Source organism: Helianthus annuus, chromosome 10 (assembly GCF_002127325.2).
Source record: "Helianthus annuus cultivar XRQ/B chromosome 10, HanXRQr2.0-SUNRISE, whole genome shotgun sequence".
NCBI classification, from domain to species: Eukaryota; Viridiplantae; Streptophyta; class Magnoliopsida; order Asterales; family Asteraceae; genus Helianthus; species Helianthus annuus.
In genome coordinates this window covers 170,209,209-170,226,644 of record NC_035442.2, presented here as the reverse complement: position 1 = coordinate 170,226,644, position 17,436 = coordinate 170,209,209, and the positions used below count along the sequence as shown (strand labels likewise).

The window sequence follows — 17,436 nt, the reverse complement described above, 5'->3', positions numbered from 1 at the left end:
ATTTATTCTAAAAACGAGGTTTTTACGAGATTAAGCTACTCTATATAAAGGTCCACCAAATATAACGGGATCTACACTATAGTTTTCGGAAAAACTACAAGTTCATGTGATCATGCGATTTACATACTTGTCGACTAGTTTGATGTGTCAGAAATTGTTTGATTGAATCAAGAAGTTGTTGAAATGATTTTTGTAAAAGAAAATGATACGCTTGAAAGCGTGGCCACCTCCAGTTACAGGGGAAACTCTGGCGAAATTTTTCTAAAAACATAACACTTAGAATTATTTACAAGTGTTAGAATTATTTTTGATATGTTTTCAAAATATATTTCGCCATGACTTTATTTACAAATATTCGGAGGTGGGATTTTCACAAAACTAAACGTGATAAATATATATTTGGTAAATATATTTTTCACAACACTGTTTATGATTATTTTGAGAAAAATACACAAATATTATTTTTAGAGTAAAAATAATATTTACGAACGTTGACGAATCCAAAATAATACAAACGCTTTCACGATAAACATATAAGTTACAACGGTAATTATTATTACCACACGATTACTAAAACGTAACTTACGCATTATACGAAAATGATTATGAACGAATATTTTATCAACGTATTATTTTTTGGGAAAAATTATGTGAAATGGAAATATAATATTTTTGAGAAAAATATTTATATTTGGAATTAGAAGTGAAAATATATTAAGTGAGACTTAATATTATAAATTGAACGCACATGTATTAAATCCCCCATCCTTGGGAAGGAGATTAACTACCAAGTACATGCAAAATATAAACACGAAATAGTTGTCTACTATTTCCCAAAAACCTAAACTATAAAGCTAAGGCACGGCCATCCGTCTAATAGAATTAGTACATGTAGGTCGTCGCACAGCTGACATTCGGAGTACTTGGTAGAGACGCACTGACTGTGAGTTCATGTCCCCCTTTTCTCTTAACTGTTTTCAGTTTTCTAAACTGCGGGGGTGAAATACATGTTACTATTTACGAGTACTTTATACATGGTATGGTTAGCGTAAGGAGGGTTACTACTTAGATCATGTGAATGGGTAGGCGCAACTTGAGGCCATTAATCCTCATTGTAGGACCGAGGGACAGTAGCGGTAGATCTATCTGGGTGTAGCGAGCCCAGCCCCAGGCCCAGCATAACGGACCTCGGGGTGACTTTGTGCCCAACGCAAAATCCGCTAGGTTTGAGTCTTCCTACTTGCACTTCACACATATCAATGGCCTTGCAAACCATTGGTGATCTCTTTTTCCTTATTTGCTACATACCAGGATTTTTGATAAATACAAAGGTTTATTTACTCACTTACACATGAACTCGCTCAACATTATTGTTGATTTTTCAACTTACATGTATTTCAGGGAATTAAAAGATCTGGCACGGTATGGCGCGTTTTCCCGCTGCACTAGTTTCCAAGGTCATCCGGGGTTTAGGGAATGTGACTCTTTCCTGGACAAGTCACAGTCCTTAAACTGTGTTTATGATATGTTTGAGTTTGTATTGTCTGTTGAACAAGATTATGGTTGTTAGGGTGTTTCCCGTTAAAACAATGTTATGGTATTTTTGGTTTTAAACTTAATGGATGATCTTGCATATTTTTAAATTCATATAGCTTTGTTATGATTAAGCTATGGTATTAAGAAGTCACACCAAATTAACCACGCTTCAGTAAAATATTTCTGGCTCATACAGGCCTTAGAGGCAGTGTCCGCCTGATGCTGGCTTTGTCATATGAAACAAAGTCACACCAAGCTGTCACACCCTGGCTTTGCGGAAGCGTGGTTAATTTGGTGTGACTTATATATATATATATATAGGTTCCATATAGCGATATTCATATATATAGGTGTTTGAGTTGGCGATATTGATGTATATATGCATATCAAATAGCGATATTGATGTATATATGTATATGATATAGCGATATTAAATAAAGTGCCAGATTTGTGTCAGAAACACCCTGAATATCGCCATATCAAATAACTATATACCTACTTTCACTCTTTTAATACAAGCCCACCTAGAGGTGATCTTTTGGTGGTCAAACCACCTATTCCTACAAAAAATTCTAAAGAGTAAAATGCACAGATAGTCCCTGTGGTTTTGTAAAATAACACCTATAGTCCCCAATTTTTGGAAATTACACCAGTGCTCCCTGTGGTTTGATAGATTATTACTCGGATAGTCCCTGAAGTAAATGTCCGTTAGTTTTCTCCGTTAAATATGTGTAAAAGGACCAACATGCCCTTGGTATTAAATTAAAACATTAAAATAGATATATTAAAATTAAAGGTGGGACCCTCCACCCCTATCTTCTTTTCAAACCAACCCCTGCAACGAGCCTTCTTTGCAAACAGATCAGATGATAATTTGAAAGTGCTTACACACAAATAACATATATTACTTCATGTGGATTGATGAAATACTTAAAACAATCCATACCTGCATACGTTTATCAATCGGAATAACGTCGAAGTTTTTGAGTCTTTTCAGATTCCGACAATCGATCGTTAGCGGTGGTTTCATCTAATTGCCATCTGAACGACAGGGTGAACGACATCTGAATCGATGACAGTTGCAGATTCCTTTGAATAATTGTATTCAACGTCTGAATCGGTATTCATAAAGTGAAAAGGACTTTCAACAAACACTTGGTGTGTATCGAACCAAGAAACTCAAGAACAACATTCGAAGTCGAAACCGATTCAAAGTTCCACTTAGCTGTAACCATAAGTATCCGATTTCGGCTTCTATTGCAGTTCTGAAGCGTAACGAGCATCGATTTTGGGGGTTTCGTTGAGGCGTTTGGGGATGAGTAATAAGGATTTGTTTAGATCGCCTCTTAAAACGATTTTCCGACGGTGCAGTTGTGGTGGTCACAGGTGGTTCTTAAGAGGGTTTTAAATTGTAGGGTGGTTTAGTGACGGAGAAGATGAAGTGGTGGACCCACTTTAATTCTTAAATATTATTTATATTTCTTTTACCTTTTTAATTATTATATATATTAATAGTAAGGGTATTTTTGTCATATCACCCCATTTAACTGAGAAAACTAACTGTCATCTAGCGTAGGGACTATCCAAGTAACAATTTGTCAAACCACAGGGAGCAAGAGTGTAATTTTAGAAAGTTGGGGACTAATGATGAAATTTTGGCAAACCACAAGGACTATCCGGGCATTTTACTCAAATTCTAAATTTGTAGGTCGTTAAAGGATTTCTTTTAATGCTACAACTTAGATCCTTAATATTTTTTACGGCAAATTTGGATTATTGACGGTCAGCACGAAAATCACCCGATCACCAATATATACGGGGAAAAACTCCATCTAGTTCAAGCCTTCTCTCACTCACAAATGCCACATAGGCTATAAGCATTAGTCTTATTCGTCCCTGTATCTGCCCTAACAATGGAAGCCATGGGAGTCCTAATGACATACCCCATGTCCTCATACCTCGAACAACGACTCCAAAACCGCTTCACTCTCTTCCGCCTATGGAACCTCCCCAACAAAACCCACTTCTTCAACCACAACGCTCATAACATCCAAGCCGTCGTCGGGAGCACGCACATCGGTGCCGACCGAGAACTGATCGACTCGTTACCGGCTCTCGAGATCGTATCGAGTTTCAGCGTCGGATTAGATAAGGTTGATTTGGCGTATTGTAAGGAGAAGGGGATTAGGGTTACGAATACACCTGATGTGTTAACTGATGATGTGGCTGATACGGCGATTGGGTTGATTTTAGCTACGTTGAGAAGGATTTGTGAGGGTGATCGGTTTGTTAGAAGTGGGTTGTGGAAGAAAGATGAGTTCAAATTAAGCGTGAAGGTTTGATTTCGTTATTTTCTTGTGTTGAATATCAGTATGTATATTCAATTAATTGATGTGGTTTTGATACTGTAATAGGGTGTTTATAAACTGTCGAAACTGACAGAATGTTTAAATCGAAGAAAGGCTGGTTTGAAACATATACTGTTTGGTTTGGTTTTCATATCCTTTATGGTTACTTTGAAACTTGAAACTGGCTTTTTAACATGTTTTATTTTAGAAATACAAAGTTATCTGTATATATTATAGAGTTAAATGTCATTTTAGTCCACGTGGTTTGGGTCATTTTGTCAATTTAGTCCAAAGGTTTTATTTTTTGTCTGTGGGTCTAAAAAGGTTACCGTTGCCATTTAGTTCACTGGGTTAACTTCATCCAGTTTTTCTGTTAACGAGAAGGGCAATTCGGTCATTTTTCATGTAATTTTGTTAACTAGAAGGGCAATTCAGCCATATAAAATGACTGAATTGCTCTTCTCGTTAAGACCATGGGGTATGGTGGGGCTTGGGTTGGGGCATTGGTTGACACGTGGAAATTCAGAACTCAAGTCTTCAACCCACTTTGAAGGGGTATGGTGGGGCTTGGGTTGGGGCTTGGGTTCAGTTTTTTTTTTTTTTAAATATATATATATATATATATATATATATATATATATATATATATATATATATATATATATATATAGGGGAAAGATAAATCGAAAACCCATGTGAGTTGAGAAAACCCAAATAAACCCTATGTAACATTTTTATTTTTTTCTAAAAAAAATAGGGAATGTAATATAAATGTACACGGACCTATTTATGAAAAAAATGTAAAAAACGCTTACTATTTTTTTAAAAAAAAAATGTTGAAAATTTGTATGTTACATTTTTTTTGGACATATGTATTATGTAGCCTGAAATTTTGTAACATTTTTTTAAAAAAAAACTACTTGGTGTTTTTTGTGTTTCTTTTTTAAAAATGTTCAAATATATGTATATTACATTTCCTGTTTTTTTTAGAAATGTTTCTTGAGTTTACATTGTTTTTTTACAAAGGTTTTCTGAGTTTTCTCAACTCAAGTGGGTTTTCGATTTATCCTTCCCCTATATATATATATATATATATATATATATATATATATATATATATATATATATATATATTTATAACCATTCACAACCCGCCATGTCAGTTGCTCCCCCGCCCCACGCCCGGCTTGAAAGCCAAGCCCCAAGGGGCCACGCCCCAACCCAAGCCCACCCGGGGTGGTGCCTTGGGCGTTTTCCCCCAACCCACGCCCAAACTCCCGCCCCATACCCCATGGCCTAATAGAAAAAATGGATGAAGTTAACCCACTGGACTAAAATGGCAACGGTGAAACCTTTTTGAACCCACAGGGGAAAAATGAAACCTTTGTACTAAACTGGCAAAACAGCCTAAACCACAGGGACTAAAATGACATTTAACTCTATATTATAATTATTGTGTAAAAATCAAATATAAATGGGTTTTAACATAAAAAAATGCCCTTAACTTAAGAAGCGAATGAAGCTTTTTTTTTCTGAATTTTTTTCCATGTTCGTTAAGAATGATGTTTAATTGTAAAATGTGAAAAAAATCTTGATTTTACGGTAGGACAGTAATTATTGTGCGGTAATTATTCGAATTCTTTGATTTACTGATTTCACAGTGCTGATTCATCCAACAATCAATGCAGTTCAGTGGCAAAAAAGTTGGAATCTTAGGTTTAGGAAGAATAGGCACAGCAATTGCTAAAAGAGCTGAATCATTCAACTGCTCAATCAGCTACCATTCCAGATTAGAGAAACCAGAATCGAAATACAAGTACTATCCTAGTGTCATTAAACTGGCTTCAAATTGCGACATTCTGGTGGTGGCATGCGCGCTAACAGAACAAACACGACACATAATTAACCGTGAAGTCATCGATGCGCTTGGTCCCAAAGGGGTTCTGGTTAATATCGGCAGGGGGGCGCACGTTGATGAACGTGAGTTGGTGTCTGCTCTTGTTGAAGGGCGGCTAGCTGGTGCGGGTCTTGATGTGTTTGAGCATGAGCCGCAGGTGCCTGAGGAGCTGTTTGGTCTTGATAATGTGGTGGTGTTGCCTCATGTTGCGAGTAGCACTGTGGAAACCGAGATGGCAATGGCGGATCTTGTTGTTGGGAACCTAGAGGCTCACTTTTTAAAGAATCCCTTGTTAACTCCGGTGGTTTAACAAGAAATATCGTCGTGTATCTACTTTTAATCGTGTATCTGACTTAATTCTCCTTAGCATTCTCAGTTTTGATCAAAACCATGTGCCTAACCACCAACTACGAATGGTTTGGTGGTTTTAACCAATTTTTCTTCAAAATCATTGGTTGATATTATTATTATCATCATGATCATCATACTCAATATATTCCACCAATAGCAAAGTTAAAGTATGGTCTGAGGCGTGTAAAATGTAGACAGTCTTACCTCTACCCCGTAGGAATAAAGAGGATGCTTCCGGTAAGACCCTCGGCTCCATCATTGGTTTATATTAAAACTTAGAAATTGACAAAGATGATGACGCATGATTATCACAAAATATACATAAACACAAGAACGAAATTTACGTATACATATATATCGGAATATACAAAATAGTGATCCGTCAACTTACCCGATTACCTCGAGCAATACATAGAAATGTATAATAAGATTATCACAGTTCTCAACGTATTATTAGTTCTTAAAAGAACACCCCTCTAGAAGTATAAAATAAAAATTAAACGATCAGTTTAGTAACCTAAGCGAACTGTTAAAACATTTTAGCCGTCAAACCAAACCGTTCGTCTCTCAAACCAATCTACTTGCTTGGTTTGTTTTAGACGATTTAATCAATCACTTTCTTAACACTTTATTAACACCTCTAGAGCCAGTGGCGGATTCCCCTCAGTTTGGAAAAAAATGAAAAAAAAAATAGTGTAAATTTTGTATGAATTAGAAAAAAAAAGTGAAAATTATTAAGAATCTAGCAAAAGCAACCTCTGGAAGAAAAATTCCTGGTTTCGCCACTGTCGAGAGCCGAACATAGCAACATGTATAGTGTATAGTTTAAAAAAGATTAGATTTCAATTTCCTTTTTTACATACGTATGGCATATATTTACTTTTTAAAAAATCAACTACCATTCCATCCATCTTGGGAGCTAACATTCATTTCCATTTTCATATCAACACAATCTCCTGATCTTAATTGCAGAAATCAATCCAAACATAAAACCGATTTGAATTGCGTATCTCTCCCTCTTTTCTGTCATCCAATCCAGAAAAGAATAACAAGAAACCGTTCAATCTCTTCATCGGTTTCTCTTCATTTCATCGTTTAACCCTCGCTGCTCGAATTCAAAATGGTTCGAGCAGCGGAGGAAGATCAAAATGTGAATCCTGGATCAGGTGATGAAAGCACCACCACCAACAACGATGACAAAAACTCGGGTGATTGATTAACTCTCATTTTTAACAAACTTTGTTACCATTTCATTTTTCGGTTATTTGGTTAAAACAAGTGAGAATTGTGGTGCATTTTCAGATATGGAAATGATGAAAGAAAAGTTTGCGAAATTGTTGTTAGGTGAGGATATGTCCGGGGGAGGAAAGGGAGTTTCGTCGGCTTTAGCTTTGTCAAACGCCATTACAAATCTAGCAGGTGGTACATACGTTTAATGTTTAACCGGCTTTTTCACATGTGAAACTGTGTTTTAAATTTTTTATCATGGATTTAATGAATTCAGCGTCGGTTTTTGGGGAACAATCGAGATTAGAACCCATGCCACCGGAAAGACAGACAAGGTGGCGGAAAGAGATGGATTGGCTATTGTCGGTTACAGATCATATCGTTGAATTTGTGGCTACAAAACAAAACACTAATGGTGTAAACATGGAGGTAAGGTATTATCTTATTCTTAGTTTGGGACAATTTAGAATTGATAAGTTGTAGAATGTGAATAGGTTATGGTTACAAGGCAACGGAGCGACTTGCACATGAACATTCCTGCGTTAAGGAAGCTCGACGCCATGCTCATTGTAAGAACTTAAACATGATAATAAATATGCTTTATTATCAACCGATCAACTTTGATAAAAATATAAAAATTAGCTAAAAAGAAAACAGGTCAGATGACTCGTACGTGTCACATTGTCCAAAAGTCATTACAATCTACTAATTCGTTTTATTTAAAAAATTCGATAACCTGACAATTTGTCGGCTCTATGATATTGATTACGTTTTTGTGTGTTGATATGTAATATGTAGGAATGCCTAGATAACTTTAAAGGTGACCATGAGTTTACTTACGCGTCGAAAAATGACAACGAAGCAAAAAGCATGAAAAAGAGGGAAGAGGATAAATGGTGGTTACCGACTCCAAAGGTTCCCCCGGATGGTTTATCAGACGCCACAAGGAAATGGTTGCAGTTTCAAAAAGACTCGGTTCACCAAGTGCTCAAAGCAGCCCTAGCCATTAACGCGCAAATTCTTATGGAGATGGAGGTTCCCGATAGCTATACGGAAACCCTTCCAAAGGTATTTTATTACACATTCCCCTTTTAGTTATTTTCTATTTGACGCGCTTCAATATTGATGATTGTCGTGGCAGAATGGACGGGCAAGCTTGGGAGACTTTATCTATAAAAGTATTACCGTTGACCACTTTGACCCGGATCACTTTCTTTCATCTATGGATTTAACTACAGATCATAAAATTGTTGACCTCAAAAACAGAATCGAGGCGTCTGTGGTGATATGGAAACGGAAGATGTCTGCAAAAGATGGACGGTCAGGATGGGGTTCAGGCGTGAGTTTGGGGAAGAGAGAACAGTTTGAAGATAGAGCAGAAACGATCTTACTAATACTTAAACAACGTTACCCTGGGATCCCTCAATCTACACTAGAAATCAGCAAAATTGAAAACAATCGAGTAAGAAATTTTCTATATGTTTAAATGTTACCAATCATCATCATCATACTCAGTATATCCCACCAATAACAAAGCTAAGGTAGGGCCTGAGGAGGGTGAGATGTAGACAGTCTTACCTCTACCCCGTAGGAATAGAGAGGTTGCTGCCAATGAGACCCCTGGCTCGATAGTTTAAATGTTACCAAAAGGATCCTAAAAATCCTTGCTTTTGTTGTTTTCTTGACTATGTAGAATGTTGGACATGCAATTCTTGAGAGCTATTCAAGAATACTAGAAAGTTTGGCGCATAAAGTGTTGTCGCGTATAGAAGATGTACAACACGCGGATGCTCTTACACAAAATCCATCGTCACAAAGTTTAAAGCTTAACTCGCTTAAAGATTCATTGAAGATAGATGCATCAGGTAAACACTCATTAACACATGAATTCATACTTGATTTACACATCAATGATACATTCAACACATATGAAATTGTCTGTTGGTTGTTGATGAATGATCAGATTAGATTTTGCCACGTGGACCAAGCTTTGGTGGAAGTTGTGGGCCCTTCACGATCGGCAACACGTCTCCTGTGGCGGTGGAGCTGAAGTAAGCAAGGGTGGAACCACCTCCCAATATCAAGAACTTGAGTAGCAATCCTCTCTTGGTAAAGGGTGCGGCGAATGTCTCAAAGAACTTGCTCTGCAATCAAATTATCAAAATTGTACAATTATAACTACTCATATATAAACTGTACAGCACACAACCAGTAAAGAATGGTTATACAATTTTTGTCAATTGTGGAAAGTCTACTCAAAAGTGCAACATTTTCAATTTATACCCGATTACCCGACCCTAAACCCGTCCAAAATGTGTCGGGTTTTGGGTTTACCCATCGGGTTCGACTACCATCCCTACCAATAGCCTCCCGATTCAAAGGGAAGCGGTTAAAATAGGCCCGGTTCTGAAAACACAGGCTAATTCACTGAGGCATTTGATCGAATACCTGGAGGGGGTTGTAGGGTGAAGGAGCATCTGAACCATACACATCCCATTCACCAGTGGTGTTACCCAAATCCTCCAAATCAAAGTACACACTTTTGTCACCATATTTAGCTACCACAGCTCCAGCTCTACATCATCCAAAACAAACCCAAATCAATCGACTCATTCATTCCCTATGTAAACTAAAGCCGAAATTGTGTGTAATCATACCTGTAAGAAGTGGGTTTGAGACTCTGACGAGCAGGCCTCAGGTTAAGCTTGGTTCCGGTAATGGAACTGCCAGCAAGGCCCTTGATGGTGGTGGTGGTGGGTGTGAAGGTTGCAAGAGACGCCATTGCTCCAACAGAATTAGAAGGTTGATGACGTGTGGTTGTAGTGAATCAATTTGATGGATGTGAGTGTATATGGGAATGAGGATGAAGAAACAGAGGAGAGGATGGTGTGGTGGGGTCGTTTTGCATGGATCTGAGGTTGCCACGTGGATATTGTGTTAGTGGGAGTTTCGGATTGGTTGAGGATGGATAAGCCTATCTTCTATCATGATTTTCGTTACAATATCTTTTTTTTATTTTGTTGATGATACCACTGATAAATTTAATATTACCTATATTCTTAAAGACAAAGGTCGGTGGTTTTTGCCACCGACCTAAATACATCCCTAAACTTTGAAAAGTAATCACTTTCACCCCTTAATATTCTACCTTATTTGCTCATCAGTGTTATTTCCTTTTTGACCCCTTATATTTTGTAACACATTTTCTTTTTGGCCCCTTCTTGTATTATATGATTTAAAAAGGTGGGTTATTTGAATATTTTTTAATACATCTAAAATTAAAAACTAACTAGCATGATTTGTCCAGGTGATGTCATGGGAAGTCGGTTGGTATTGATTTGATTCATTACTCGGTTGGTATCAGTTCCATTCGTTATGGTATTTACACCCGGTTTAAATTCATTGTCCAAAAGAATATGTTTTATATTCAAAACCATAAAAATGAATACTGGTGCCAGTTCTGGTAATAACTATATTGGTACTGACGTCGGTATCGGTTCAGTTCGTCGCGCACTATTTTGAATAAAACTCTTTTTTCAACAAAAGTTTATATGGGAACGGTGAGAAAATATATTAAGCATAATCGCGTATATAGCTCAATAAAAAAGGCAATGAACACAAGTTATCGGGGAAATCAAATTAAATAAAAACTAAACGGGTTAAAAGCATATATATTTTAAAGTATAAACCGATGTCTTCAGATAATTTTGATATCGGTATAGATGTTGTTAAGTTGTTTAATGGTTTCGGTCATCATGGTACTATTATGAAACCGACACTTGATCTAGCATACGATACTAAAAAGGACCATTTCAAACACAACCGCGTTTTCAATAAAATTTATAAAATCATACATAGTTATGATTCATGAAATAAAAAAAAATATTGATGTTCTCCCTTATGTAAAAGTTGTCCATAAATAATCAAGAAGCTTATTTTTTATAACTAAAAGGCATAGGTGATCAAACTCTTTTTTGTTGTAACTTAGTTATTTCTAATGTGCATTTCAATTGCTTACAACATTCACAATTGATTTTTTTTTACCCTCATATAAAGGAATAGAAATTGTTATATTTGGAAGGAGTTAGATTCCTTTGGAATGCTCCATTCTATTACCACATGATAACCAAACACACTTGTTTTCATTCCATCAAAATAATCCATTCTATTCCATATTTTATTCTTTCGTACCAAACACTACCTAAATGTTTATCTTAGTAATACATTGTAAAGTACTAGTCCATATTCTATTCTCAAATCATTTGAACCAGATTTTACGTCCTCTATAAAGAGTTTAACTTAAATGTTTAACTCACTAAGGGGTTGGTTACGGTACAAACCATACTTATCCTACAAACCATACTTATCCTACAAACCGTGAGAACAAATTATAGCACTTAAAAAAAACTTAAATTAGCACATACTAAAACAATACATACATAAAAGTAGCACTTTTGAATCATATTAGCACATGGAAATTAATCAAGATAATTGATTTTAGCACATATGTGAATGATATCGGCATTTTTCTTTATAAATAATTATATCAGCACATTGAAATCAAAAGAAATATCTAAATAAAGAATTAAGGGGTAACTTCGTATAATAGTAACCAAGTTTCAAAAGTGTTCCAATTAGGTCATTCAAGTTTCAAAAGTGTTCCAATCAGGTCACTCAACATTCATTCTTCATTAAAATTAAGGGTTTTTTCATCCATTGGTGATGTGGATTTTTGTTTTTTTTTTATTTTTCTATTTTATTTGATGCTAACGTCCTTTTATTTGATGCTAACGTCGAGTGATGACGTGGATTGTAACTTGTTTTTTTTTTTAATTTTAATGTAATTAAATGGTTTTTTATTTTTAATAATTATAATTTCATATATTAAAATAATTCTATCCCAGCATCTTATGCTCCATTTTTTTCTTGACACGTGGAAAAAAAGACATGGATCGATTTGAATGTTAAGTTATCTAATTGTGACAAAAACAACACTAGTGACCTAATTAGAACAGTTTTAAAACTTGGTTACTATTTTGTGAAATTTTCCCAAGAATTAATTGCTTGTTAGCATAATTATAAGGAATTCAATATAATTAATATTATTTAGGTTATTATTTTACCATTTTCTATAATTGGTTGGATGACACATAACACTTTTTAATTGGTTCTCACAATTTGTATACGAAATGTGGTTTGTATTTGATCTTACTCCAACTCACTAATACCTGGTAAAGTCCTAATTCGTTTGAATAGATTGGTACACATAGTCCATATTCTATTCTCAAATCATTTGAACCAAATTTTACGTCCTCTGTACGAGTTTAACTTAAATGTTTAACTCACTAATACCTGGTAAAGTGCTTGTTGGTCAGAACCCTTGATGAACAATGATAAACACAATGATAAAACAATAGAATTCTTAAAAAACGATTAATATTGAATTGTTATGAATATATTATTTATTAGTGACTATCCACATTACCAACTCCCATATCACATTTATGTTTGTATTAATGTCATAGTGTCTATATATAATGGCATTTGTAAATGATGTATATCTCAATGAATAATAGTTCTTTATTCTATCTTTCTCTATGTGTTCCTTTGATTATGTTCATATACTAGTCGCTAGTAGACCGTTGTTTTACAACACGTTATCAGCACGACCGTCTCGATCGTAATTGATATCTCTTATATTAGTTGGAGTCACCGCTGACGATATTGCACTGCTACGAGCCACCACCGTATCACCGGATAATGGAGTTTGTCGATGTCGAGATCGAGATTCGGTGATAAACTCCTCCAACCATCCAACTTCTTTATCGCTGGTATGTTTCTTTTTACTCAACGATGATGAAGGTAATAATTTATGGCTTTTTCCAAACTGAATATGTTCCGTATAAGTATGCTAAACATGAAATTTATATAATTAGAAGCAAATAAGTTAATTTACGTATTTATAATTCCTAGATAGTATAAAGGTTATAATTCTTTTTGCTAGTTTTATTTGTTCTGAATTATGTGACTTCACCGGAGATTCCGTATAACCTACCCTTAATCGGTAAAAGAAAAGAAAGAAAAAAGAACCGGACAACAGCAAAATATTGTAAAGTTTTCATTTAATTTTAATTTACAATTTGAAAATTGTGAAGCTTTGATTTACCTGGTTTTCCTAATGGACTGATTGGACTCATATATATGTATAAATAATTGAGAACTAGTAGCAAGTATTTGTGATAAGTTTTAAAATCAATTTTCAGTATACGATTAAGAGTAGTAGGATTTTGAATTAACAGTAGTAGGATTTTGAGCCCAACCCACCACAACATATATTTTGTTAACATATAGTTTTAAAACCAAATTATTAATAGTTTGGCTGTTTCGCGATGCCAACGAAAACGAGAGAAATTTATGAATATCTATTTTGATGTAATGTAATGATTGGAGCTATTAATATATTCTGAATTAGTATTATTGTAATGATTTCCAGTTTCAATTCTTCCAATAATGGCATTGAAGATATATAGTCGATTTATTTGGTTTTTCTTTTTGTCGGTTACAACAGATTGAAACTTTCTGATAGTTACAGCAATGAATAAAGTGATTAATTCAAAATTTCATATTACACCTTTAGGGGCATTTTAGGGATTTCGGCACCATTGTAACCTATATAATTAAGATGACATATGAAAAGTCTAAATTAATTGTTATTCTAAATATTTGAAAACTTTAAAAATAATATAAACGATTGATATGGTACGCCTGGGATCTTGATATGGTGTGGAATCATATATGAATCCTATATAAAAGAATAGTATAGTTATAAAACAAAAAATATGAAATAGATGGTTTATTTTAATCCCCTGGTTATAATTTTAGACAAACTATATCTTATTTATAATTGTCACGGCCCCCGACCCGGTTTGACCTGTTTCAGGAGCCGCGGGACAGAAATCCTGCGGTATTTAATTTAGGCGACAGCGGAAGTCTTTTTAAAACAGGATCCTTCAATAATTTAAACTGCTCGTTTTATAACTGAGGGATAAAATCCCATAATTTACAATAATATGATTTCTCCGGAAAATCATTTATTTTCAAACATGTTTCTTTTATTTATTTACACTGAGCCACTTTTCTAAGCTGGGAGTGCTTCACGGCACTTTTCTTTCTTTGCTCACATCATATCACCTGAAACATGTTTGAAAAAAGTTTTGTCAGCGGGGAAATACTGAGTGAATCATTCATTTTACTAAAACGACACATTAGTTATAATTCACAGTATTAAGAGCGATCACAATGTTTCTGATTATCAAACCAACTACCCACGGTACTTTACCACTCGACCCACTGGCCCACCTGTCCAGTGGTGTCTGTGATTATGGTCATATCACCCATTGGCTGCCCCAATGTTGAAGATTATCAAGTAATGTATACAAAACCCCACATACCGGCTGTAATATGGTGATTACAAAGACTTAATCCCTGTAATTATAACTTTGAAAATAACTTGGAGTTTTGTAAAACAGTTGATAAAAAGAGAATGACTCACATTGCAGATTTACGAGCAGAGTATAAGCTTTACTGATTAGCCTGCTAACCTAATTTAAATAACAATGCACACACAAACGGGATTGGTAACTAATTCAGCAGTTACGTCAATTCACGAGATTAAACCCTCACAACTATTATCAAGTGCGATACTTAATAATCCAATGGATTCACAACAAATGACAGAGCATAGTCCGAATTCGAACAGCACTCAAACATTCAAGTTGAAATCACAATGAATAACAAAGTACAAGCTCAATTTGAGCAGCACTCGGACAATTGTTGGATAGTTATAATCGATCGGATGTTGAATCGTAATAGCGATCGAGTTATTACCCTGATTGCGGCAGCACCTCGTGATCGTGTGTGTGTTTAATTGTAGTGTAACAGCTATAACTCGACGTACAGACGGAATCTGTGCGACGTTTGAACAACAGAAGCTAAGTGCCAATGTTGGCTATTTATAGTGATCTTTGAGACTCGCTTACGGACCGTATGCCTAACCCCCTTACGGTCCGTTAGCTAAGCAGTCTAATTCATAGGTTGCCTAGCTCAGGTATAGCTTAGGTGACTCAAAAATCCAGCCAATCAGAACATAGCTACGTTTTATTTTAGATAATTATCAACTAGGGTTTGCCCCCCTCGAGTTTTAGGGGTCCTGATCCTAATTCCGACCATTCTGAAAATTTTAGGGCTAGTGCAGAATTAATTGGGTGTCTCAATTAGGTTTTCTTATTGACTAATTATCGTCCTAATTATTGATTTTAGTGGCAGTTGTTACATCCTCCCCACCTTGAGAAAAATCTCGTCCTCGAGATTTACTGAAATAGATGAGGGTACTTTCGCTTCATCTCTGATTCCAGTTCCCAAGTATACTCTGGTCCTCTCCTAGATTCCCATTTGACTTTTACTAGCACTAGTCGTTTGTGTTTGAGGAATTTGATCTTCCGGTCTTCTATTTGTAAGGGTTTCTCTACGAATTTCAGCTTTTCATTTACCTCTATATCTTGAAGAGGTACTACCAGGGATTCATCTGATAAACATTTCTTGAGATTGGATACATGAAACACATCATGTACTCCAGTTAATTCTTCTGGTAGTTGTAACCGATAAGCTACTGGTCCGATTCGTTGGATCACTGGGAATGGTCCAACATATCTTGGACTCAGTTTTCCTTTCTTACCAAATCGTACTACTCCTTTCCAAGGAGATACTTTTAATAGTACTTTGTCTCCGACTTGGAATTCTAATGGCTTGCGACGATTATCTGCATAGCTCTTCTGACGATCTCTAGCTGTCTTCAATCTTTCCTTGATTTGCGATATCTTGTCAGTAGTTTCCTGCACAATCTCTGGTCCTGATAATTGACTTTCTCCTATTTCCGCCCAACAAACGGGAGTTCTGCACTTGCGTCCATACAGTGCTTCGAATGGAGCAGCTTCGATGCTCGAATGATAACTATTGTTATAGGAGAATTCAATTAATGGCAAATGGCTATCCCAATTACCACCAAAATCAATTACACATGCTCGGAGCATGTCTTCCATTGTTTGTATCGTCCTTTCACTTTGTCCGTCCGTTTGAGGATGATATGCAGTACTTAAATTAAGTCGAGTTCCCATTGCCTCCTGGAAACTTGTCCAGAAACGGGAAGTGAAACGACCATCTCTATCCGATACAATGGAGAGTGGGACTCCATGTAAGGATACTACTTCATCTACATACAACTTGGCTAACCTTTCCATGCTAAAGGTTTCCTTCATTGATAGAAAATGAGCTGATTTGGTTAATCGATCCATAATTACCCAAATAGCATCATTACCTTTTCTGGTTTTGGGTAACTTAGTAACAAAATCCATTGTTATGAGTTCCCATTTCCATACAGGCATTTCTAACTGTTGTAGTAGTCCTGAAGGTTTCTGATGTTCGGATTTAACTTGTGAACAGGTTAGACACTTAGATACGTATTCGGCTATATCCTTTTTCATTCCTATCCACCAAAAATTATTTCTTAAATCTTGGTACATCTTATTATTTCCTGGATGTACAGTATACCTAGATTTATGGGATTCTTCTAAAATCTTATTTCTTAATTCTCCTTGCTTAGGTACCCAAATTCGTTTCTTGTGGAATCTCCAAATTCCATCTTTTCCTTGTTCTAATTCCTTTAGGTAACCTTTCATTCCTTCGGCATTGTCCTTGATTGTCGTTCCTTGAACTTCCTTTATTTGTTCCATTAATTCTAATTGTAGATGTAACCTAAGAGCACGGACTCGCTTTTGTTTTTCATGATACTTACGACTTAAGGCGTCTGCGACTACGTTTGCCTTTCCTTCGTGATATTAAATATCACAGTCGTAATCACTTAGGATTTCCATCCACCTTCTTTGCCTCATGTTTAACTCTTTTTGCCCAAATATATACCTTAAACTCTTATGGTCGTATAGATAGTAAACTTACTTCCATACAGATAATGTCTCCAAATTTTAAGGGCAAAAATTATGGCTCCTAACTCTAGGTCATGAG

General features: G+C 35.7%; 3 protein-coding genes across 3 annotated transcripts; 2 read left to right on the top strand and 1 right to left on the bottom strand.

The window, feature by feature from the left end:
- The first annotated feature begins 3,365 nt into the window (after positions 1-3,365).
- Positions 3,366-6,257, top strand: LOC110886563 (glyoxylate/hydroxypyruvate/pyruvate reductase 2KGR). The gene is made up of 2 exons (XM_022134372.2): positions 3,366-3,872; positions 5,573-6,257. Exons 1-2 carry the CDS (start codon positions 3,450-3,452, stop codon positions 6,089-6,091), a joined length of 942 nt encoding a protein of 313 aa, XP_021990064.1. The 5' UTR covers positions 3,366-3,449; the 3' UTR covers positions 6,092-6,257.
- Positions 6,258-7,809: 1,552 nt separating this feature from the next.
- LOC110886564 (rop guanine nucleotide exchange factor 12) lies at positions 7,810-8,845 on the top strand. Its single transcript, XM_022134373.2, has 3 exons — positions 7,810-7,928; positions 8,158-8,427; positions 8,501-8,845. Exons 1-3 carry the CDS (start codon positions 7,857-7,859, stop codon positions 8,843-8,845), a joined length of 687 nt encoding a protein of 228 aa, XP_021990065.2. The 5' UTR covers positions 7,810-7,856.
- A 321-nt stretch (positions 8,846-9,166) lies between these two features.
- On the bottom strand, positions 9,167-10,219 carry LOC110883307 (photosystem I reaction center subunit VI, chloroplastic). The gene is made up of 3 exons (XM_022131099.2): positions 10,017-10,219; positions 9,808-9,934; positions 9,167-9,503 (listed from the first exon to the last, which is right to left on the bottom strand). The coding sequence occupies exons 1-3, from the start codon at positions 10,139-10,141 to the stop codon at positions 9,324-9,326; spliced, it is 432 nt and encodes a 143-aa protein (XP_021986791.2). The 5' UTR covers positions 10,142-10,219; the 3' UTR covers positions 9,167-9,323.
- Positions 10,220-17,436: the final 7,217 nt, after the last annotated feature.